Consider the following 26968-nt stretch of genomic DNA (forward strand, 5'->3'; position numbering starts at 1 on the left):
TATTTAAAAAGGGGCTCTTTATAAACAGAAAAAAAGAATGGTCTGAATGATTTCTTTAGAACTTCAATGAAAATTTAACTTCTGACAGGAAGAACCGCCCCCTCTAATTAATAAGTAACAGTATAAATAAATAAAAGCACAAGAAAACTGATACAAGACTGTCAAGGTGTAACTCACAGCTCAGAGAAGAACTATTTATGTTTAGTTTGCTTCTTGAAATTACTGAATCTACTGTGTTAGCAGGGCTGAGCTCTAATATTGCAAACATACTCTATTCCTATTAAAATATTCTACCCCTTTCATTATAATTTTTTTAATTGTTTAAAATGTAGATGTGTTTTTGTAATTCTTTTCAAGCACAGAAAATGCCAAGCAGTCTGCAAGACAAACAAAAAGTATACATGGAATGCAGATGAATATTCTGAAAAAAATTTTAAAAGGGAAGAATAGTAAAATGGTTACGTCTTAATTTTATCACCAGAGTTGAAGCACTGCATGTGATATCTATTTTCCTCTTTTTTAATTCTCCAAGAGGGACTTAATTCTCCTTTCACAGATGATAAACCAGGGTATATTCACATTAATTTATGTTAAAATTTACAATGTTCAAAGATTTTTTCTTGCTGCAACTTCAGTGTTAAATCACTATCTCACTTTAGAGATCTGACACCTTCATAAAGCAATAAAGTAGAAAAAAAAACATTTTCTCAATTCTTCTAAGCATTTTTCATAGAATCATTTAATCTTATTTCAAGATCAGCTTTATTTCCATTGTCATCAAGGAAATGAAAAAAAGACCATGCACCAAATATCACAACGTACTGTACTAATAAGCACAAAAGAAGCCACTTTCTGCATTACCTTCTTCCCCTTTTCCTGATGTGACATTTGGTTGCTTACTAACAGCTGCCATTTCACAAGATTAGATGACCTGTCTTGGTTTAATATCAATTTCTTTAATTTGCTGACTACCTGGGGATGTTGTTAGCTCCAATTGTAAAAGCAGATTTGCATGAAATTCTCTCTTTACTAACACATTAATTGACTGCAATTAATTACCTACATCTACACATAACAGTGTGTGATGGCATAATGAAATAATATGTGTAATTAAAATTGGATGATACTTAATATAATTTGGGATTTTGATTATCAAATAAACAAAAAGTTTAGTGGATAAAAATAACGTTTTCTTATTAAAATGTAGTTAAACATACCAAAGTTTCCATTTTCAAGAAGACCAGCTTCTGAAATGTGAAAAGTATGTCTGGAAGAACACATGCCATGTTCATAAGATGTGATTAAAAATAAAGATAAAACTTTAAACTGAAGTAATTTAATTCTAATGCAGGTCAGGGGCATTATCATTAATTATTTTACTATATATACCTAAGGGCTATATATCTTTGTAGTCCAGACAGTAAAACCTGAGTCATGCTTTAAATGAACATTCATCTTTCTGTTTAGATATATCATACACATTATTTTACTTGTTTAAGTTTTACAGTCCCTCATATTTTGACAATCCAGCCAAGATACATTGGTTTTTGAAAACAGTCACACAGAAACTCAATTCCAGAGTTTCCTCTGCTATTTCAAAAGGAAATTTATAATCAAACTTCAAAACAGAACTTTGGCTTGACTACTTGTAGGGTAATAATACTCTAAAATACTATTTTCCTTTTAATACCTCAAAAAACAATACTTGCATGTGGAAAAGGCTGAATGTAATTTAGATAAATAAATGTATGAAGGGTCTTACTCTAACGAAAAAATTTACCCCCTCCATTTCAGCTGCTGTAGGATAAAAGCTGCCTTTACTAATGAGGTATATCAAGAGACAACAAAACTTAACAACTTGGAAAAAGCGTCAGCATGGTAGCTTTAGTGTGGATGATAAAATCTTTATGAGTTGTTTTTCTCATATTCTGGTAAAAGCAGAAGAAAATAAGTTTATAAAGTATTTTCTTAAACCTTTCAAATTATCAAGGTTGTTCTCAAAGAAATACTTATTTCAAAGTTTATTTTTCTTTAGTTTCATGAGATGCTACACCTTAAATACTATTGTTGAATGTCATAGTCTTGTCTTGCATAGTACTGAACTTCACCTGTAGTTATCATTCCCTGTAATTTATCTTACTCTTTTGGTCAATACTTTGCACATGTATTTCCAGAGCATTTTATTAGAAATGGTGGAAATGAGTATTCACTGAACTCAAACACCGAAGATGAGAATCCTCAAGACTGAGAAAGTACTAAAACCAGTGGAATAAAAATGTATCTTCCTTACCTACAGCACCACTTCTAACATTGCCTACACTGATGAAGATGCATTGGCAATGGATTCTTTTATGTAATTTGCTTGTTCAGATGCACTTCTAAGCTACTTCAGACCTACTTCCTTCTCAAAAAATGTTCTACTGCCCTGTTTTAGTATAATGTATCAATGACTCATAAAAGGTGATACAGAGTAGGGGGAAAATGAAAAACTTCAGTAAGACACTGTGATTATTATATGGGCCAAATTAAAGGTTTAGTCTTGTGTCTTGTACAGAAGCCAATAATACCATAACAAAAGAGCGAAGAGGGTGCCTGTAGAGAGAGATTTCACCTGTGTATTTTTCTAAGCTTTAGCAGCAAGAACTTTATGTACTTCTCAAGTTTAAGCTGAAAATAACAATCAACTCAATGTTTTAAAAGGGGCAAAATTATCACTTCTCCATGAAGGACATAAACCAGAGCCTACAAAATATTCTCATTTTAAAAGCCATTATCACCCTCTTTTTTAAGAAGTGCTTGCACGTATTCCAGGATGTTTACTGTCGCAAATGGATTTACTGAATAACTCTACTAAAAAAAAAAAAAAGAGTACAGATTAGTTATGTGCAACTGGATTTACAAAAACAGTAATAACCTGGGAATGAGGAAATTCTATTTTTATTATGTTTAGAAATCTAACCAATGAAATGCACTACTAGTGAAAAATACGGGGGTTTTCTACACTGATTTATTTCCTCATTGGAAATGTAGCTGACATCTTCAAAACCCCAAAACTGATCAAAAACTCCCTGATTTTGTTCACCCACAACCCCCCCCCTGTCAATAGCTGAAAATTTATTTCATTCTTTACATAGTTACCTTAAGACCACTACTGTTTATGAATATTTTTACAACTACAGAGTTCCATTAATGAACACAATACATGTCTCTTACTCTATTACTGTTATTTAATGATGATCTATTTCATTACAAAGAGATATTATTTTGAATCAAAACATTAAGGACTGTAAAGACATTTGCCTTAGTGAAATTTTGCTACTGACTTTACTGTAGGCAGGAAACAATACACAGTTTTAAAGCAAACCAGCAGCTTTAGTAAAAAGCAGTTAATTGTCTAACCCAAGTCTATTTCAGCAATTTCACATTCAAATCTCAGCATTTGCTTCTACAGTTCAGTTTCTACTGATTCTTGGCTTACAAATCTTATGCAGACCGACATGCCAATTTAAATATAAAAACACATGAAGTGCTATTTAGAACAGGCCAATAATCTGTTCAACATCCAGTTTCAAACAATGGCCAAATACAAATGCTTCAGAAATGGCACAAGGTAATTTCAGTAGGGATTTAAGAAACAATCTGCCGTCAATGCAGTTCTTAGAGTAAGGCTGGAAAAACCTAGAAGTGCAAGACTAAAATTTTCCCTTCACATTTTTACAGGTGCTAAGTATGACGACATGTATATTACTCTTACCCTTATAAATTGCCAACCGATTTTGGAATCGTACAAATTTCTTTACTTCACCAGCTTATTGTAACAGTATATTCCACATTTTAATCATAATCACATTTTAAACATGGTATTTTCTTTTATCAGTTTTTAATTTTTAACTGCATCATCACATCACATGATGTCTTGGTTTTGTACCATGAGATAGGAAAAGTAGCTTTTATTGAAATTTCTTTGTATCGTTTGTTACTTTATAAAATCCTTTTAGACAATTTTAATGTTTTCAGCATATCTTCACGTGAGTTTTTCATTCATGCTGCTTCTCTCTGAATCACTTCTCTGTGTGTAAAATCTGAGATAGTTTAACTGATAATGTATAAAGTATTTTTATAATAATGCAAAACTGATTTAAAGGTTTGATACCTTTTCCATTTCATATGAATTTAAAATTCCTGCTACCCAGTATCTTAGGTTTTTTTAAATGTAGCTACATATTAATCTGAGAATTCCACTGAGCTATAGCTATGGTGATGATAACTTTCCTTCCTTAAGTCATTTAATTTTGACCCTTTAAAGCTTAACATTCTCCCCCAAGTACAATCCTTTGCATTTACCAATGCTAGATTTTACACAGTATCACATCACACATTTACCTAGTACAGTGGTCCCTAGCTCATTTTTCAACACAGTGGCCACAAGAAATAAAAAGAGTAAACTGAAAGTTTGTTTAGCAAAATGTTTCCTGCGTGTTACCTGCTCCGTAGTTTTTCATTTAAAAGTACATAGGGGATTGCCCACTTTACAAGTTTAAAACTCTCTGAAGTCCCACTCTACCAGCCTAGTATCCGTATCATTTTGCTCCCACATTATTAACTTTTGAGATTATTCATAATATAATAAACAATACAGAGCCTAGAACAAAAAACTTTTGAGGTCTCCTGCTCTTAGTCCTCAGCTACAACAAAAAATTAAAATGTGATCCTTTGTTTGCTTTCTGCCTCTTATTTTTTATCCAAGTCAATAGTTTGTACCTTGGCAGATGTACCATGGCTATTTTCTTTAATAAATCTCTTCTATGCAATGCTGTGAAAGCCTAAATCATATTTTATTATCTTATATCTTACAGAAACATTCAAGTAACTCCAAGACACCAACAAGACAAGATGTCCTTTCTCAAAATATAAGCTGAGGAGACTATACATGGTCACATTGTTAGAAGAGTTTCATTAATGTAAACATACTTTAAAAAGAAGTGTAGCAACCAAACAGCCACACTTCAATGTACATTCAGAAGACATACCTCATATATTGTTATTACGAATTCCATGCCTGAATTAGAATTGTTCAGGCTGCACATAGATCTCTGAAACTATAGAACTGACATGTATTTATGTGCTCATGACACAACAGCTATGTAAAAGTTGTCATGTTTTAAGACACTGGAACTCTTAACATGCACTTTTTAAAAAAATCATTATTTGAATGTATACTGTAGAGATCATATTCACAGTATTTTGATACAATAGAATACCTGTTTCCTGCACTGTTACTGGGCGTCTCCTGCATTTTATTTCTGGCTTGTGAATTTTAGTCAGGTTCAGCAACTGTGTAACTTGTGGCACATCCGCATTCAGCTGGCAGGTTCGAGGAATAACATCTGTGGGCTCATTTGGCATAAATGGAAAACACATACCTAGAATCAAAAAACATGGGCTTTACTTCACTGAAATGACACAATGAAATTAAATTCCACTTACATTATTTGTTAGATTACAGATACTTTAGTTCATGTGGTTATAACAATTCAATAGATTACAGTAATTTGAAAAAAATGTGCTGCAATTATTCACTTCTAAGACTATAAGCATGACAACTTTAAAATGATATTGTGTATTTTTTAGGGCAAAAAAATTAATTACATTTAAACTAAGAAATATGCACCAGTGTTTGGAATTGCCATAGTAAATCAACTTCTTTGATTTGGCAAGTGAAAAAGCAAAACAGAATCACAAAATACATGTTGCTAATTTTTATTACAACTCAGCTTTAATTCTAATACTGATATATTGATTTTCAGACAAAATGAACATCTGAAAATGGTACTGATATCAGTGGGACTGAAGTGGCAAATAGAGAAGTCCTGTATGTGCAAATAAAGAATATGACATGCTTTAATTCCAAACTTTGGACAGCATCACACTTTCATGATGAACTTAAACACCGTCAATCTAACTGTTCTTGTGACACCAGGCACTAGTAGGATGTGATCTGATTGTCTCTGCTTTCTCTTTGATAAACAATATAGACTGAGTTTATGAAAGCATCCAGAGTAAGACATTCCTGATGTTCTGATGTAAATTAATTCCAAATTTCAATAGACTTGAACGCAGCAAGCTAATGGATATTAGCCTCTTTTCCAAGGATAAAAAGAGGAAAATATACCCTAAAATGAAACACAAATAATGGATTAAGTATTGAGCTCCTAACAGACAAGTTCAAGTATCCCATGTTATATTTCAGTAGTGGACATATCTTTTCAACCATTTTTTCCACCAAGCTGATACATTATTTACTGCTGTAAGACAATACTTAGTGACTTAAAACCCCATATGTAACCTCAGGATTACTATGGAAACCAGAAACTAGGTATATATCAAGCTTGCATGCCTCAATATCATGGGGCAGAGAAGATTAATTCATTCCACTTCTATCTCAATGATCTCATACAGAAATAATTTCTCGGTATATGTGGTTTCTCCTTTGCACTTGCTATCATTTTAAGAATGCAAAACATATTGTATATAAGCAACTAAGAAAAGAATAACACACATACAGCACCTTGAAATCACTACTTTCATCACCAAGGAGATCTAAGCAAAGAACTCAACCCTTGTCCTGGTTTCAGCTGGGATAGAGTTAATTTTCTTCCTAGTAGCTGGTACAGCGCTGTGTTTTGGATTTTGTATGAAATACTGTTGATAGCACATTGATGTTTTAGTTGTTGCTGAGCACTGCTTACACTAAGTCAAAGACTTTTAGCTTCTCACTCCACCCCGCCAGCGAGGAGGCTGGGGGTGCAAAAGATGTTGGGAGGGGACACAACCGGGACAGCTGACCCAAACTGGCTGAAGGGATATTCCATACCATATGATGCCATGCTCAGTATTTAAACTAGAGGGAAGGCTGGCCGGGGGGCCACTGCTTGGGAAACAGATTAGGCATTGGCTGGTCAGTGGTGACCAATTGCTTTTAATTCACAGCAATTGTTTTTCTTGGGTTTTATTTCTCTTTTTATTATTTTCCCTTTCATTACAATTTATTATCATTATATTTCAATTATTAAACTGTTATTATCTCAAGCCATGAGTGTTCTTACTCCCAGTTCTCTCCCCCATCCCACTGGAGGGGGTGAAATGAGTGAGTAGCCGTGTGGTGCTTAGTTGCTGGCTGGGCTTAAACCACGACAACCCTCGTTATGAGTTGCAATGTCATTGCATTCAGTGGAGCTCGACTAACTGGTCCAATCATCTGAGAGGAAAAAAAGCTTTATCAAATCATGATTGTTAACTGAAAGTTAATTAATAATAACAAAAAACTACTATTGTTTTTCTGTAATTGCGTATGAAGTGTAGAGATATTTTTATACACCCAAACCTTGAGCTGGAACATAATTTTAAGACTTGCCTAGATAAGAAAATTCATAAGCATACAGAAGATACTAATGCTCATCAGCTGTGTAATAATCATAGAATTGATAATCCAGTAATTAAAAGTGCAATATTTTACCATGCATACAGTTTATTAAAGCTGTCTACTCATTATGTTAACTTCATTTTGGAATTCTGGAACTCATTTAGAACATTTACACACATTTCAAATTGTTTAGAATGGAAGAGAGAAAACAATGTACCAATGGAATTAAATTAAAGCCAGTGAGGCTTCTAACTGCAGTTTCTGCAGAGAATTTAGCAGATTCTTTCTGTAGACATTTTTTGAATTAATTTTTTTTCCAACTTCATCAACAAAAAGAAGCATAAGCATAATGATCACATATTTCCCCCTATTTGTTTAGGTTTTCCAAATAGAAGCTATGTTTTGTTACAGTTATAATACTGCTAACTATCCGTCCTTCAGAAACCAGAACAGTTTCTTCAGGTGTGTTCTTTAAAATTCACAAAATGAGTATTTGAATGAAATTGAAGCTGAATTACACCAAAGGTTCCTCTAAAATACGAAAGTTCCACCTCTGCTTTTTCAATTCCTCTCTATTACTGCAAATTTCAGCAAGGAATAAAGTTCTCTCCCTTGGAAAACAATGATTCAGGATTATGATTCTAGTTTGGAGACTGGTAAACCTTTGACCAATGCTCTATTAGTAATACAATCATTTTTCAGCTCACCACCAATATTACTTTCCCAATGAACAAGGACACATTAGGATAAATGGACTAGAGATCACCGAGAGGTGTTTATGATAGTTGCAGAGCTCTGAGTCATCTAATATTGTTTTGTTACCGTTTCATCTTGGATTATTTACAGAAAAAATCTTCATCAGCTGCTAAAGTCCAAAATCAGGAACACAAACAGCCAATGCTGCTAAGTGTAAGTACTTATCTTTCCTCTTCAGACAGTCAGGTTGGCCAAACCCTGATTTCTATCAGCATGAGAGACTCTCATTACAACAAGCTCTCTACTTGATAAAACTTTCCAGAATACTTTTAAGGAAGTCAATGTTTAAAACAAGAGGAGTATACATATATTTAATCGTTGCCTAAAGTCCAACGCTAACAGAATTAATATGCTGTACTACCACTTTAATTTTGATGAAATCATGATCTTTCAGATTGCCAATCTGATGACTAAGAAGCTTTTGATTTTATAATATGAACAGATTATGATTAAGTCTACATAGTAATTGTAACACACCACCTTCCTCAGCTGTATCTTGAGGCTTGGATTTTAAAGTGAAGATCTTTCTCAGTTTACAGTTAGCTGAAATAATAATTCCATCCAACGACCGGAAGCCAGCTCCTCTGAATATTTCACTGGTGAATGCTACCAAGTCAATACACATATTGCACCACTAGAAAAGAGAAACAGTCCTCTTTAATAAAACGCAAATACTAATCATTGCAGAAGAGTATTAGTGTATCGTTCTCTATCAATGAAGTCTCTGTGGAGTATTCGATTCTCACAGGCTGTGATTCACAATGCATAACATTTTGATATTAAAAAAAGATATTGCTGTATTTGCACTTAAAACAATTATTTATACAAGCAAATCAGTACATATGACCCAGTGACTGCCAGCCCAAGTGAGCTCTGTTACTTAGCATATCCCAATATATTTCACAGCTAACTTGTGAGAAAATGTATTTATTGAAGGTTTCTAGGGAAAAAAGTTTCGGCAGCTTAAGTGCTCCAAAGGCTATAGTTGGAGATTCTTTGATTATTTCTTTCTGAGATTCATAAAAAGCAGAACGTCTCCAAAGCTTGCATCCCTTCCACACTGAAAACTATCAGGCAAATTTCTAGTATGGTCAAGACCCCGGTGTATCATAAAATCTTAAAACTACTTTTTGTTTACAATAAATTTTATCCACCCCTGATAAGACATTTCCAAAAGACAAATCAGATAATGAGAACTGCCTAGGTTGTGAAAGATACTACTTAAATACATGTTTTAATTCTCATTAAATGATTATTCCATTTGTTTCAGGAAATGCTGTTAAAACACTAACATCAATGTGCTACACTCTCCTGCACTATTCCAGTAGCTCTAAATTCTCTTAGTTTCGTTTTTTTCCAATTAATTCAACACTTGTGTATTTCTGTTTTTAATACAGAAATGAACACTTACAGGTATCTGCTTTGCATGGGAATCGTATTACAATTCCATTAGCTTCTAGAAAGAAAAGTAGTTTCATATAAAACAATACCACAAGCAGAAGAACTAACAAAATATGTTTTCTTGTGGCTTTATCTTTTCCATTTTGAGTCTCTGGTGTTTAAAAACACATGTGCTCATAGTTCTAGTATTCCTAACAATTATTCTCCTCATAGATTCTGACATCTAGTGAGGGATGAGCTGATGCTAACACATCTTCTGTAACCAGGAAATAAACAGAGATGGCCTTGATGAGAAATGCAACCATTTTCATTAAGTTTGCAGAACTGCAATATATCTGATATGATTACTCACGTGTAAATGTAGTTGACCAATGGGTTTGAGTTTTATTTACTAAGACATAATGATTGCACATACCTCATTTCCTTGTAAAGTCAAGTAAAAGTAGTAGTTTCTAAATGCCAAATAGTAAATATTTTTTGAGAAAAAATTTAAGTGCCTACCTTACTATTCAGCCTCTGTCTGAAATTTTGGAAGGAAAGGGATACTCGTTTTGAAAACACCAAGCAATGGAATGCAAAATTCAGTATTTATAATTATAACTGATATTTCTATTACTGAAGTTGAAAAATAGCATCATTTGTAAGAACAGAATACAGGAAGCTAGCATATGAAAATGTGAAGTATGTTCTACTGATAGAACAAACAACATAAAATCCTTATTCACAACCAATCATGAGGATAATAACAACCAGCTTGTGTATACTGTAAGTTAAACTATCAGAGTCAGGCAAAAGATCTATCTAATCACTGAAAGCAGTATACTTCCTCCTTTAAGTAAAAGCAACAATGAAAAGGCAGGTAACCATTTAGAAGATGACAAATACATATTCAGATATACTAAGAAATACAGACCTACTCTTTAAGGTTGGTCAAGCATTAAGGTTATTAAAATGTTTTGTCATTATAACTGATCAGAGCATTTAGACAGATCTCTGATTAATATTTTATTATTTAAATTAAGATACATAACTGAAGTTTATATTCTGCTTGAATTTAACGTGGTGTACATTAATGCATACTTTAATCCTGAAACATTTGTGCTAGCCTGACACCAAGACCAACTAACTAAAATTATACTCAAAAAATAATTTCATTTCAGTGGATCTTGAATTAACAGCAACTTCAGTTTTATGATCTGATGCATATATTATTTGAATAAAATCCAACCACTTCCCACAATACAACCCCCCCCAGAAATCTAGAATTATCACTGCTGCCTTCACCTTAACTATCTTACAAGAAGTCATAACTTCAGACGTTTTTGTGAAATATTCTCTCATGTCTAGCCTTAAATCCACAGCTGCTTACTGTACTATTATCTAGTTCTCTTAGTACATAGTTATATTTTAAAATATTTGAAATCTAAGTAATCTTATCTCCAAATGATACTCGAAAGCAGTATTTGAGATGTGAGTCTTTACAGGGTTATATGGTAACCATTAGGTTTTGTATCCTGAGAGCTATTAGCATTATGTTGTAGCTGGGTGTGGGAGAGGGGAATGGGGAGATGATGCCTATTGTTTTATTTGCATCAGTTTGACATGTGCCTTGTTTTATATATACATATACATGTTATATATACACCAGAATCTGGAAGAACCTGAAGCACATGAAAGTAGCCATCAGCCACAGCCTACCTGCAGCTTCAGTGAACACAGTAAAAGGCCACTACAGGAAAAGGTACACATGAACAGGAGCACTACAATGAAGAATTATCTGGGACACAGAACTTTAGAGGGGCTGAATAGACAGAAGTGAGAGATAAACACATCACAAACAGCATTAATCTTGGAAAAAGGGAATGAACTCCTAGTGTTAAAAGAAGGGTAGAAGAGTAGTAGTATTAGGCAGTTCTGATACTGTTCAGCAGAAAGGACACACATGGTAATTTCAACACATCTATAAACTTGCATAAAACATTTCTGATAAAAAAGCATGCTCAACCACAGTTCAGGCAATATTCCCAAAGTACCTACTATTTTGCGCTTGATTGTAAACAGAGGAATTTTTGCATGCAGAGGGGTTACAGACAACTCCTTGTGGACCGTTGATAAATACAATCTTCTTTTAATATTTCCTAAATCAGTTACCCTATAAAAGAAAAAGCAGGAGACGATGGAACAGATCTTTGTCAATTCAATAATCCAGTATCTTTGGGCAATCACAAAAAACCTATTCATATGCAGAACCTTTGTCAGTGATAACAAATATGGAATTCAAGAATTACTTCTTTTACATGATAAGTAATGAGATTTCCTTCTCAAATTCAAACTTGGTGGCTATATTCCTGCATATATAAAATCACTTTACATGCTAATTTTATTTCAACAGTCTACATTCTTTGCTAGATTTCCATAGCCCTTCAGACTATGAAAGAATTCAATTTGTACGAACTGAGAAGCCAGTGGCCTTTAATAATCACACTTGCTTCTGCCCCTTAAGCTTGTGTTACCTTGGGACACACTGTCACCTGCTAACTAGAAAAACATTATTTGCTTTCTTTTCCTAAAAATGCCTCTGTCATTTTATATAGACTCTTTGTCAGCTTGAAGATAGACACAAGACATTTTCTGTCTGTTTTACTTCCTGAGCACATCTCTTCAAATGTGAATTGTAATACAGCAGTTTATTGCTCACTATTCAGGTCATCACACAATGACACCAAGGACACCGGATTTAAACATTTCTAATAGATTCAGACCACAGCCACGATAACAAAGATTAGGTTTCCTTTAAACTGATAAAGGGGCTCATTTTTATGCTCTGTTTCCTTCAAATCTATATTGGTTTTGGCTGGGCTAGAGTTAAATTTCTTCAGAGTAGCTCGCATGCTGCTATGTTTCACATCTGTGATGAAAACCGTGCTGATACCATAGGGCTGCTCCAGTGGCTGCTGAGCCGTGCCTACAGTCAGCGCCTTTCTGGTTCTCACACTGTCCCGCTAGAGAGCAGGCGGGGGGCACGCGGTGGGGACAGCTGCCCCCCACCAACCCAGGGGACAACCTATATCACAGGATGCCACGCTCAGCAATAAAAGCTGTGCGGAAGGAAGAGGAAGGGGAGAAGTTCAGAGTGATGGTGTTTGTCTTTCCAAGTAACTTAGGCGTGATGAAGCCCTGCCAACGGGAAGCAGCAGATGCCTCATTTAGCTTTGGTTGCACATGCAGCTCTTGTTTTACCCGTTCAACTGTCTTCATCTCAACAAGATATCACGAGGTTTTGCACTTTCACCGCCCCTTAGTGCAGGGGGAGTGAGAGTGGCCATGTGCAGCTTTGCTGCCTACTGGGGTTAAACCGCAGCAGCAGCACAACTGCGATATTCCCCAGCAGCCCCACCTTATTATACTGGAAAACACACGTTACTTTAAAGGCTACAATCTGTATGGGGAAATAATGGTTAATTTGCCTATTATTTTTGAACGAGCCTATTTCTAACAGATGGGTATTACTCTGTAATCAGCAGCCCCTCCAAGAAGATGACAAATAATTACAAGAAACAACTTCCTGTCACTACTTAGTGTTCTTGAAAATAATTATTTATAATCATATTTAAATGCTGGGTTTTACTTTAAAATTGTGAGACTGCCCCATAGATTTATTTATTTATTTTTTAACTACTGAAAAATCTTTTTCATGAGTAAGGACCACCTGTAGCTTAAGTAACGCAATGTTGTCACCCAAAATTTACAGATAAAATACCCTGAAATGTTCTTAGGTTTCCTTAGGCCAGCTTAGGAGGGCATTAACTGGAGCAACTTACAGACTTTGGCTATTTTTGGCACTTTGAGAGTTCAACCAAGGACAGTACAAACCACACTGCAAGTATGTAAACATCAAAAGATTCTACTAGTACAGGCTACAAAAACACAGAAGCACCTGCTAGTTTCTCGGTAATCATTAAGACCAACACGCAAAGCAAACAAAGCCTGTCAGCTTTGCAAAACTTGGTGATTCTTTCCTCTCCCTTGCAGACAATTTATCTTTAATCTATTCACCCTCATAACATGGGCGGGCAAATCAAAAGAAAGTGGAAGAGTCTACTAGCTGTTTCATTTTGAAAGACTACCAGTTCTTCTCAATAAATCACATGCACTTTCAAAGGCAGCAAATTCACTACTGTGCCAGGGAAAGAACATTATATCCTCACCACTGCTATCGTTTGACATAGCAGATTTCACTAACAGCTGCATATATATTTATGGATGGATGAGTAATACCATCAAGTCCTTGGAAAGCAATTTAATCAGAAGATCTCAGTGTCTTACAATGCTAGCGTCCTGGGCTTGATCTTACTTTTGAAGAAATATAGGTAAGATATGAAATAATTCGCCCAAGATAATCAGCAAATTAGCCACATAGCTAAGCCTGTGCCCCAGATCAAGGCTTAGTTTCATCCATCATTTTGCTTCTCATACACACTTTGATGAAAAAAATCTATAGATGTAGTTTTCAGAAACTCTCCGCTCTATTCTAAATCTTGATGTTTAGAAGTGCTAAGAAATTGAGGCACCAAAGAACTCCAAAGGATTGGAGCAGTAGTTTCTTGAAACACCCCTAGATCTCCTGGTTACGTGCAGAGCTGAGCAACCAGGTAGTTGCACTAATCCAAGTGCTGAAACATAAACATACTGTTCCTGCTGAAACTCAAACTGTGCAATTCTCAATGGAGAACGTTGCTTTAAATGATGCTATGACAGAGCAGTAGAAACCTAGACTTAAGTCACGCATATATCCAAATAACTGGCAATAAAAACTTAAGTTCACTTTAAAGTATTAGTTCAATACGTTTACATTTTATTATTTATTTTTATATGAATAGTTTTATCTTTCTCCCTCCTGAAAAAAATTAGGTACCTTAGCAATAAAAAGGCCATTAGTAAATGTACAGCTCAGTTATGCTCTGAAGTGCAATACTAAATGCATTCGTTTAGATAAAAATAGACACATTAATGTTAGACTGTCATATAAGTTTAAAGTAAGATGCTTTTTGTGATGCTATGCATGCTGTAAAGAAGCAGTAAACTTTAGATAATAATCACACTGAAAGAAGTTTACAATTTACTTCAGTAAATAAATTTTAAACAATAAAAATATTTATAACCTACAGGCAAAAGTAGGTGAAACATTCGAAGAACAGGCAAAATTGGAGAAAGAAGATGGGCTTAAAATTCTGTAAAATAATTTTTTTACTGGGAGAAGATAAATTATTTGGGAGTTGGTATAACTTTCAGACTTTTCAGTTACATTGCTTCTTATAAAATAAAAATAAAACAAGGGTCTGATGAAACTTTTCTAAAATAATTCAGACAGCAGGAGTTAGAACATTAGAAGACATGACTCATGTACTTGTGAAACTCACCCTTCTTTTTTTCTGTTATCAAAAAGCATGACCTATGTTAAACCTACAAAGAAACATCTGCAGCACACATCTTTATTTTCAAAAATGCATTTAAAAATCTATATAGGAGTTAATGTATTTTTATTATGTCTGTGCTTGAGTATTTATATCTAAGGGTCAGACATGTGATAGAAAAGTAATGAGACCACGTTGAGAAAAATGAGGCAGTCAACAAGAAAATCAACCTCATTTATAATAATATTCTTGTGATCAGCAGGTGCATAACTCTCCCAGCTATGGTCATTAAGTGCATTCATTTCACATTTAACATCTACATTTGCAAACCATTTGAAAGTAAAATTACCTTCCAATTCAATTTTCAATTTTATTTTATATCTTCAGCTTTGATTGACTATTCTCCTCACAATGGTAATTATAGTGAGATTGCAAGTAAATGGTAGCAACTACCCAAGAGCACAGATAAACTCATCTTCCCAGATTACTTATTCACTTTGCTTCTGTACGTATAATAATTTATAACCATTTGTTAATGTTCAATTCAAGGATTAATATGAACTTAAGAAAAATGATGCTGGACTGTTGAAGGGATGCTTCATTTATCAGGCTCACTTGTTCTTAAAATGAAAGTGTTTTTCTCATTTATAAAATGACTTAAACTGGAAATTCACTAAACACGAAAGCAGGTATTTCACTGATGTTGCTAAGCAAAGAGCAACTCCCATACGATTTATTATTAATGAAAATCTCTTTGTATCCTGGTCAAAATCCAGACATAATCTTCCGCGAAAGCTTTACTATTAGTATGTTAGTATATTAGTACTTAGCAACTGTAGTGCCATTTTCTCCATAAAATGTACATGCTTCAGAAACATTAGATAGTATCATCATCATCTCCATTTTAAAGACAGAAAACCAAAGAAATACCAATGGTCAGCTTATTTGATACGCTCACAAATTCTTAAGTTTCCTTATTCAGGAGCAGTCTGTACCTCATGTATGTTTTACTTTATTCGCTGCTTATAAATTGGTCTCATAGGAGATACTATGTTATTGAACTGGCTGCCTGATCATCTAAGTCCAGAGCACTGTATTCTGCTCTCATAAAAACAGACTCAGTTATGTTGAAGATCAATCAAATCTCTACAAAACAAGAAATACGGAAGACTGATGTGTCAGCCAGACCTAGAGAACAAGTTGTGAAGAATCAGATTTATTTTTATATACCTGAATTTTCTGTTCATACTGTTTTTTTGGAGAGAATTAAGGAAGAAACACAAAGTCCCCTTAAACAGTATCCATTAAAAGGCAGAAATACAGGTGGCAGGTGCAAAAAGAATCATCAAATCTGGTTGCTAGAATAGAAAAACTTTCCAAATATGAGCAGTTACAAAGATATGGTGATTCCTGAGCTCTCCCTACAAGACAGACATATTTGCAATCAATTCTCCAGCTGAAAGAATGACCTGGTATTTTCACTGGTCAAGAATAATTTGTTCTGAAAATTTCATTGCTCTTTGAACTTCACATTTCAAAAATAATTCTGGAAGGGGTCATTAATATTCATAACATTGTAGAAACTTTTCTCAGTATTTTAACATCCTTTGTTTTGAAATGAGCTCACCTTTCTTTTATTTTCAGGTATTTAGTAAATTCTATTTTAAGGCATGGTTGTACGTTCCTCTGAAGCATGGCTAACTGTGCCAAATTGTTTAGAAAACCGTAATTCTAGAAAATAGTTTTTAATTTGTTCATTACGAAGTACTCTAATGAGTATTAATATGTGGAAAGTTTAGTGCCTACATTTCAAGAATCTAAACAAATTACCCTTATAATGCAGTTATTTATGCCTGCAACTAACTCTGTTGGCTCTTTTCTTTAGTTTATTGGCTGCTATTCTTTCCACTTCATTTTTCTTTCCATGAATTATCTATTCTAAAGGGACAATCTGTCCTTTTACATTTACAAAGACAAAGGAAAAGGTTATGTTTGCACCTGCTCTGTGCAACAGTTCTCTTAAGTACAGCCATATTTCTCACATTTAAACCATTTATTCTAATTACTAAGAATTGCTAAGAAGTCTGCCCTTTAGAAAGACAAAAGTAAGTTTTCTTGCTAATACTGGATTATACATTTACTTTGGCATATGAAAATCCTAACAAACCCTAACAACCAGCCAAACAGGATTGTCTACTCCATGTTACTTAAATTGATCCACCAACCAAACACCCACCAACCATAATTAGTACTTTTCTTCTCTTTAAAGTCCTAGAAGACAGTAATTTATTCTGTAGTATCAGTTACCTAGCCCAGAATCTGACTCAAACCATCTCCTTTCTAGTTTGAAATTAAGTATGTCACTTGGATTATCATAGTCTGTGACTGAGTATACCTTCTTAGATCTAAATTTACTTGTCACTAAATATTCAGAAGAATGTAATAGTTTTATCTAAAATTAGAATTTTAGTTTATCTTTACAGTGAAAAAGCTGATTTTTTAAACCCCAATAACCTTCAATTTCTTGTAGGATGTAACAAAATCATTTTCATCAAGGTCTATGCCATTAGAATCCCATGGCACTCTCCCTTTAAGAAACAGATTGATACAGTATTCCACTAAGTTAATTTTACCTCTGTTTTTGCTCTGATCTCTTTTTGAACTTGGTAAGAGAATGAAAGCATCTCAGGGTCAGAAGAGCAAGTGAAATGGTTTTGCCTAGCAATTTAAAATAGAACAAAAAATTCTCAATGTTCGTGGCAAGGTTTATGGAAAGATCATCAGCCGTACAGAGCTCACGGTGAAAGCCTGCCAATAAAGAGCTGACAAAACAATACAAAGAATCCTCATTCTGACCAACTATAGGGGATTTTTTTCCTCCTTAAAAGGATCATACACAGTTAAGGTAAGAATAAAGGCATGGAAAAAAGTTCCCATCTTTCCAATTTAAATTTGAAGTTTTTGCAGAATCTGCCTCTTTATTTGTATTATGGAGCGTTTACTGCTACATGCAATCACCTGCCTGCTTAACTACCTTGCTTTACTCCACCACATCTGTAACAGTGCCATGCCCCACTCTTTGGCAGCTATGAACACAGGACAGCTTTCAGGGATCCAGACAGATCATGTCCTTTTCTTCAATGTCTTCACACCCTGTATGCAGTCTCTCCAGAAAGGCAAGCTGAAATGTTAAGTAGCCACACCTCCTATCAAGAATAAATCTCAAACCAGATGAAACTTTGAGGCATTATCCCTGAATTATTATTTTTTTCCCATAAACTGAAGTCTTAATGTTATCCTTAAAATGGTAATTGCAAATATAAGAAAAAACCTATACGGAGACAGCTGCTGCATGAGGCTGGAAACCCTCCAAGTCACTGTGAACCCCACTAACTCTGTTCTTGTACGCGATCACTACTGCTGCGTACCAGATCACACCCATGCCCGCAGCATTCTTCATACAAACAACCCTTACTCCTTATCACTTTGAACTGAAAAAGAGAAGGAGTGGCTCCACCAATACTTCCCTTCCTTTCCTTAGAGGGGTGAAGATAAATACCTCACTATGCAAATGCAACTATCTATAATTAAGGTGAGCAAATTAAAAAATGAGGTCTATTTAGACATGAACAGTCACATTAAGACAAACAGTAACAGCTTCCAATCGATCAAAAGGGTACTCTGAAGGGTTGACTCAAGTACATTTTCACACCACATTTGACAGTCTCCTTAAACCCTCAGTGCAATTGCAACTACAGGATATTCTAATTAACATACTTATTTTTTACTGTATCTTACTGAAGCATTAACTTGGCAGAAAGCTCATGGTTTGCTTTGCCACTGGAGTCTGAAAAGACCGGCCTCGCAGTAACATTCAGAGAAGTGTAATCTCTTCTCTACCTACGTTGTTGACTAATCAAAACTTCTCTTGTCCTCCTTCAAGCAGCTCACAACCCTTATAGGCTATTCAGAATCTAAGATTTTATGTATTGGGCAGAATTAGATATCATGCTAGTCTTTTCTGTTTTAACTCTAGCAGGATGCGATTTTTTTTTTTAAACTTAAAACTTTCCCACAAGATAATACAAAACAGATTATCATCAAAATTACTGAAGATGACAACATTCAACTGTTTAGCCACCTGGATCTCCAGATGTGAGCAATTTTCTCAGTGTTTCAGTATCCTTATTCAGCCCCACCATCATAATTTCTTTCTCACCTTGGTAAATGTGTTCATTGACAAATTTCAAGCCCATAGTTTTTAAGAGAAGTTTTTTTCTTATAAAAATACGAGAAAGTTATTCTGATGTCTCCTGGTCTCCTGTTCCATAACTGAAGAAAAAGGAAACTACCCTCTTGAGAATGTTCTTGTTTCACAGCTACAAAATACCTGAGGAAGTTTTTTTCTATGCCTGATGTTTTATACTGATTAATTGAACAAGCAATGAAGTCATTGATACAAGATGGCTTCGAACAGTTTTAGAGCTGCAGGAGCAATGAAAATCAAATGCAAACAGAAGTACTTGCAGAACAAGGGTAATACATTTATCCTGAGTAGGGGGAACGATAATACCTATCTTCTTTCAGACCAAGTGGCTAATCTAACTGGCAACATAATTTTAAACTAGGACTGTGTATTTTGTTATCAGTTCTATAATAAATGCATGAATCCTTTTTCACATCTGGAAGCAGGACACCCTGCTCATGAGTATCTTTTTTTTGGTTATCTGTTTCCTAAATTACCACCCATGCTGTGTTGCTACTCTAGTGAGAGTGATGACTGGAAGAGTTATTAAAAAGTGGTTACTTTCAAATACAAGTTAATCTCCTTCCAGAGTTATGGAATTTAACATACCCTAATAATTAAGAATGTTTCTTTATTTCACTCCTGCTTCACAAAAAATTCAAGGAGCAAGCCTCATGCTATTAATCATCAGAATTTTAAAAAAATGTCTCCAGCTAGATCTGTTCAATGAACTTTACCTTCAGTCTCTATCAGAAATCTTCAAATACTGTCACAGAAGTACATAACAGAATTAGCATCTATGTCCTGCTTCTATTTTTAAAAGGTTGGTTGAAGTTTTGCAAGATTAACCAAGATTCATATTTTTATTGTTCTGTATCTGAAAACATGCTGCATCTTTAGATTAACATGAATAATTTATCATATCTGTCAAAGCTAAAATGATGACTAATTATGATAGCCTGTGATTCACAAATTCAAACTATTATGGTGTCAATGAATAAATTAGCTATGCATGTAAAATCTACTATGTTCTGGTTATTAAAAATTGGAAAGTAATAAGCCTGTATTTACAGAAACAACTGTTTGAAAAAGGAAATATGGTACAACAATCTATATTCTCTGCTGTTCACAAGCCTTGCAATAAAATTTCTTATCAACAAGTACAACTACTTTAGGAGCGTGGACATTTTAAGCCCTCTCCTCCTGCAGATTCCTCTATACATAACTAGTTAAAATTTGACAGAAAACTTCTTAAACCTTATCAGGTATGTTCCAGAGTGTGAAACTCCACAGAGTTCCCATTTATTCAATAAATCAAGAGCATCTCTTTGTGTTATAAACCCACTAAGCTTCCATGTATGATCAAACACATCACTCCTCACAGAGTAAAAATAAGCCACAACTGTGGTTTCAGGCCATGCTAATTCTGAGATGTCTTTCCAAAGAGAGTTAGGAAAAAGCTAAACTTTCAAAAGCTAATACCTGCAAACTGTGTTTGATTATTTCCAAGCTTTCTGAAATTCTTCTCCCTAGCAAAAAAACCCACAGGTGAACAAAAAGCAAGCATCTGCCTTAACTCTGATGAATTTCAACAAGTAAAAAAACCCAAACCTAAACTAGATTTAAAATACAAAGTCCTAATTTTAAAATACAAAGTCCTGACACAGGCAGGACTAGTCCCATGCATCAGTGCAGTCTGAGGGCTGACTGGCTGGAAAGCAGCTTTGTACCAAATGACCCAAGTATCCTGGAGGAAGACAAGTTGACCATGAGCCAGCTAAACTTCTTTGCAGCAACGGTAGCTGAGAGCATCCTGGGCTGCATTACAAAGAGCATTGCCAGCAGGTCCGGGGAGGTGGTCCTTCCTCTCTACTCAGCCCTGGTAAGACCACAGCCAGAGTGCTGCATCCAGCACTCAGCTCTGTGATATAAGACATGGACACACCGGTCCAAGTCCAGTGTAGGATAATGAAGGTTATCAAGAGACTAGAGCACCTAACTTAGGAGGAACAGCTGCGATTCTTTAGCCTTGAGAAGGTTCAAGGGAGAATCTCGCCAATGTGTATAACTACCTCATCAGAGGGAATGAAGATGACTGAGCCAGACTTCCCCCAGCAGTATCTAAGAATAGATAAGAGGCAATGTGCACAAATTGAAATACCTTAAATACAAGAGATTTTGCTTAAACATACGATTTTTTTTTCCTGTGTGATTGAACACTGAACAGGTTGCCCAGACAGACTGTACAGTATCCATCCTTGCAGAGATCTAAACCCAACAGGACAGAGCCCCAGGTAAGCTGCTCTAGCTGAGTCTGCTTTGAGCAGGTGGGTTGGACTAGACCATCTCTGTAGGTCCTTCCCAACCTCAGCTATGATCTGATTCTGTGAATGGTTGCAGTCCGTCCTTACATTTCTCCTGCCAGCACATGGTTGCAAGAAAAATGGAAGAGAGAAAACCCTTAGTATTTTCATGAAGCTACTAATAATGGGATAAAACTGTGGGAATAACTCCACTGACTAATGAAAGCACGCTAGATATGAAGCCAAATAACTGTAATTTGATTAAAACAAATTTATTTTACAGGACTATTTATTCCAATAGTCCTAAAGAGGAATAAGTATCAGAAGCCATCAGGTGAGTTTATCTTCCCTGCCAAAGTGGGATTGGCAAATTTCACTTATACATTCTTCCAATTTGCCACTCAGAATGAAGCACTACTATAATGGGAATTGATCTCTACCAAGTATATTTTTATTAGCATCTGGACAAGATCTCTTTCCTTTCATTGTAACACCGTTCTGCATCCAAACTATTTATACCAAAGATCACACTTGTAACAAACACTGAGTAATATTAAATTTTGGGTTTAAAAAAGTTTTTTCTTGGAACTTAAAATACAGTAATATTTTATTTCTACCCAACAGTAAGCCAGAAAATTAAAGATAAGACTCAACTGACAGATTTGCAAAGAATGCAGACAGATAACCTCTTTATGACAGAAAAGAAGATCTAAGAGTTTTGGATGGTGTTTCTAATCACTCCTAATTCCATTTCTTCGCAAATAACAGGAGCAGAAATAAATGACAAAATCCTGTGAAGTGACAATAGAACAGAAAAAACATCTGGCTATCTACTGAACTAACTCTGCAGATGCAACCATCTAAAAGACCCGATTCATAATTGCATATACGAAAACAAAAACATTCTCTGTCCATGCTTCAAGTGAAATGGCAATTATGTATAAGGAAAGATGAACAAATACTGAAATAACATGGCTCAAGTGAATTATCTGCCACAAGATCTAACAAATAACTTACTGAAAAAAGCTGAGTATTTATAGTTCATACTATAGGACATAACTTTTAATTAATCATTTCATATTTTAAAGTGAAAACCATACTACTACATGCTTTTTTGAGGGCAGGCAACAGTTTTTTACCTCACTTTCCTGTGATGATGACTTCATTGAAACAAGCAAGGTTACAAAGTAGTCCATCTCTGACAAAATAATTGACTACAGCACATATTTTAAGATTAGTCTCTACCAGAAAAATGATTCCTTATTAATATTTCTAAAATGTTGTGTGTTCCCCTCAGAGTATAACAAGCGCTGATGCCTTCTGGAGCTGGTGAAGCCTAGTGGCAAGTCAAGCTAATCTGACTATGAACAGTGGGATACTTACTGAGCAAATAGTTAAGTTCTTTGCCAGCTGAGCTTTAAAAAAAGGTTGAAACATCATGAAAAATAAGAGAGACATACTTAACATTTAAGGGAATGAGCAACCATGCTGTGATCCTCAGCACATTCATGCTAGGAAGACACTTTGTAAGGCAAAGTAATTCTAAGAAGTGGCAACAAAGTAGAGTCCCATGGCACGTTAAAATCCAGCATCAAATTCTGGGCTATGGAAGGAGGACTCTCTGTGACTGAGAAGCAGCTATCACTGACAGTATGTTTGCTGTGCAGGTTTTCATGTCACAAAGGTGAGGACATCTCATATGATATCTCAAACCTTCAACATTACCAAGTATGCCACATGATTTATAGCTGTTCACCATCCAAAGATTTAAACAAGTAGTTTGAAGCACCATGAGTCCAGTGATCACTGAGACAGCATGACTTAAGAGCTGCACCAATGGATCAGGAAGTACCATATCTGGTTCTGCCACTAACCTTGTTGGATCACTTCACATATTAGTTTGAACACATTTTGTTACTATCCCGTCTTGTCTGGATGCCCAAATACAAAATTGGGAAACTTCTTTCACCAAAAGCACTACCTCCCTAAATTGGCCTCTATTCAGCAATAGGATACACCATCAAATATTAAATCTGTACTGCCAGCACACGCTAGCCTACGTTATCAGTGAAAGCCTACTTGATCAACCACCAGATTTTAAGATTTACTGTAACTTCTATTTTTATCACTTCATTTATTTAAAAGTATCATATGAGTTAGTTAACTCTTTATAATAATATTTATAAATATATTTATAAAATATTTTTGAAGTAAACTGATAAATTACTCCCATAACTTATATGACAGAACTGGGAGAAAAGGCTGAGCAACCTACAGGGACTCATACAAGACCACAAAATATTTCAGTGCATAACCAGAAGTAAAGCTTCTGTTCCTTGTTTGTGCCTCAGACCACTACTTTATTTTTCTGGAGGCTATGGTACAATGTGAAGGTCTATTTTCTCACATCAACAGCTCTACTCATTTGCCATAAAACTCACCATAATGTGATGTACTAATTTCAAGTGACAGGTACCTAACACTGAAAATAAACATACCAGAAATAAAAGTATGACAATGACTGGCATTATAGTAATTTATGAATGAATGTTCACGTGCTTGCCAAAATGCCAAGCAGAAGTGCTAGCACTTGCACATGTCCATATGTTGGGAATTAAACCAAGAATGCCAACACAAGCCAGTTGCTGTTTTCTTTTACACACCAATACTTTTTCAAAGACTGAGTTACTTTTGCTTTCTCAGAAAGGGAGCAAAATCAGTAATACTGAAGATTTAACAACTGGCTACTACATTTACAACAGACAGCTATATTCAGCAGTACTAATAGCTTTGCTATTTGCTGCAGAAAGTTTGCATAAATTACATGCTCTTTACCTTAGTCATGATTTTATTATGCTTCACCAAGTTTTTCATCCAACATCTATTTTACAGGTTTTTAGGCAGATCAATAAATTGTTTGTTAATGGGGCAATACTCATCTAGTCATGCCACCTAACAAAGTATCCAAAAATTCTACTTAAATTTCTTCCAAAGAAAAGGCAAACCAGCCAATTTAAACAGTTTGCACATTAGGTATTTATGACAGAATCCCACATGACTGTTTGATAGCAAGTTATCAGAAGGTTTAGCTCAGCTGATGCCAGCAATGATGAATGGCCTTGAAGAAATTATTTTTTGCTGATCAGATCAATCACTGAACAGAATGCTAAATAAAGGATTAGGCTCAAACTAAATTCATATTTCCATCTCTAAGCAGAATAGGAGAAGAAGAAATGTAACAAAACATCAAGTGCAGCTACTCTAAAACTTGCCATGTTTTTTTACATAAAGTAAATTTGATGGCTTGGTATGCTATCAGTATGCACCTGAAGCTACTCAATGATTCAGTAGTCAGATTATGTAAGAAACTTCTTCGAACATTAAACTCCAGGAAACAACAGCACAATCAATATTCTGTCCACAAACAAGCAAGAGATTGTTTTCAAAATGTCTGAAATGAAAAGAACTGAATGGGAATCACATGAAACAAGGACTTGTCTCCATTATTTAATGGATTATCATGAGTCTGCTAGGATAAAATACACTGTCTATTCTGCAAGTCTTGAAGAAGTTTATTAGCACATCAACAAATTACAGTTGATTTCTAATACAGAACTTAGTACTAAGTTTATTTTTAAAGTTTTATTAACTTCTGCATACAGTTGCACTAAGTGGGGAATAAATGAGGTTGCACTTTTTAGTCTTTAAGTAGCTCCAGTTACTTTGTATGCACTGATGAACTTACATAATTATCAGGATAAGCATGACGTGATTATAATAAGTAATTAAGTAATGAAACATTTACACTGAATTAAACTTTTCTTCTTTTGTAAAAAGTATACAGAAATGTTTTGAGTGAGATTACTTCACCCACATAGAAACTGAAATCACCGCACATGAGAGAAGGAGAGATAATTAGGATTTGTATCAGACTCTCTGATAATACAAATTTAGAATCATGAAAGCTGACAAAAAAGAGAAAAATTAGGAAGTGAAAAATAAATGTCATAACTATTTAAATATAGTAAATTTATATAGTAAATGTTTACATAAATTATATATAGCAAATACAAAATACATGTATTTAAATTTACAGAAGTACATAAGAATATTATAGAAGTAAACATATATTGTTATAAGGACATAGTAATGGTGGGAAGGGGAAGTAGTGAGAAAAGATCAAGAAAACAAAGTCTAGATACAAGGTGGAAAGGGCAAAGAAAGGGGGGAAAGTAGGTAGAAAATTAGCACTCTCAGTTATCAAAAAAGCAATGAAAAAATAAATTCAGTTGAAGAGAAGTGGAGAAGAGGTTTTTGCTAAGAGGTATAGATGAGTGGCAAGTACCACAAAGAATCAAAATCAGTATGATGCTACAGAAAATCTGAATTCCTGCTCATCTCACGTAAGCGTTGCCATCTGTCCACAGATGAGAAGCAAATCTACGTACTTTGTTTCTGTTTACTGGATGACACACCCTGTTTGTTTTGGCCCTTTTTGTTACACCGTTTTAGAAGTAATGGATCAATTAATACCATAGGAGCAGAAAGTGTTACCAGAACTACACTCAGAAAATTCAAAGAACAGGAGAGTCAGTGTGATTTGACACACAAAGCAGCTCTTTGCGTTGCAGGAAAAAAATAATGGGTAGCTTTAAAGTTGGGTACACTTATGTCAGAGATATCTTAAGAAAAAAAATATTCAAAATGCAGTAAGAAATACAAACTACCTTGAAAGGAAAAAAAACCTGAAAAGGTATAAAGGCTGTGGTAGGAAGAAAAATTACAGAGAAAGGGAAGCTGCTTGAAAACCTGCAGTTTTCTGGTCTATTAAACAATTACCAGCTTTCCTGTCAACAGTTTCTCACTTTAAATTAGTGAAATGTTACTATTTTCTGCACCAAGATCTTAATGCATTGATCAAAGCTGTCTTTAAAACAAGTACTTTGAGCCCACTGTTCTCTAATTTCCATGCTCTATGGAGAAACAAAAATATTCTCTAGGGAAGATCTCTGCTAAGTTAATTTATCCTTTGAAGATTTTCTCAATATTCAGATTCTAAAATTATGTTAGAAATTAAGCATGCCACAGAGGAAAGTATATTACCAACATGACATAGCTTATAAAAGCCTGCTAACTCAAACCACAGACTAAAATACCTGCATGGATTGTTATAAATCCACTGAGGAATTTTAATACATATGACTCAATTCACACTAGCACATCCTTTGTTAAAATAACAAAATATTCCAAGATGACTACTTACGTGAAGGCACAGAAGATAACAGAATTTCCCAGCAACATAAAATAGCACACCATCCTAATTTCATGAAATAGATTCTTTGCATTATAATGAACACTGTTTTCTCTACTACAGTATAGCTGGAATGGTATTTTCTCAGCATCTCATTTTGTCCTCTTTGACTTA

The 26968-nt window shown here is 34.8% G+C and overlaps 1 protein-coding gene across 8 annotated transcripts in view; it reads right to left on the minus strand.

Moving 5' to 3' along the window:
• Window positions 1-26968, minus strand: part of CFAP20DC (CFAP20 domain containing) — a 97359-nt gene that overhangs the window by 59340 nt on the left and 11051 nt on the right. For 7 of the 8 annotated variants that reach the window (XR_013927450.1, XR_013927451.1, XR_013927452.1 and 4 more), the window contains 3 exons: window positions 11618-11732; window positions 8657-8813; window positions 5262-5423 (listed from right to left, as the gene is read on the minus strand). Coding sequence is in view for 4 of the 8 variants with exons in the window: in XM_080382928.1 (XP_080239054.1) it covers window positions 5262-5423; window positions 8657-8813; window positions 11618-11732 (434 nt within the window). In the remaining 4 variants the exon portion in view is untranslated. The remainder of the gene's footprint in view (window positions 1-5261; window positions 5424-8656; window positions 8814-11617; window positions 11733-26968) is intronic. The other variant, XM_080382929.1, reaches the window with a different exon arrangement.

Source organism: Falco punctatus (assembly GCF_963210335.1).
Source record: "Falco punctatus genome assembly, chromosome: 4".
In the NCBI taxonomy this organism is placed as follows: Eukaryota; Metazoa; Chordata; class Aves; order Falconiformes; family Falconidae; genus Falco; species Falco punctatus.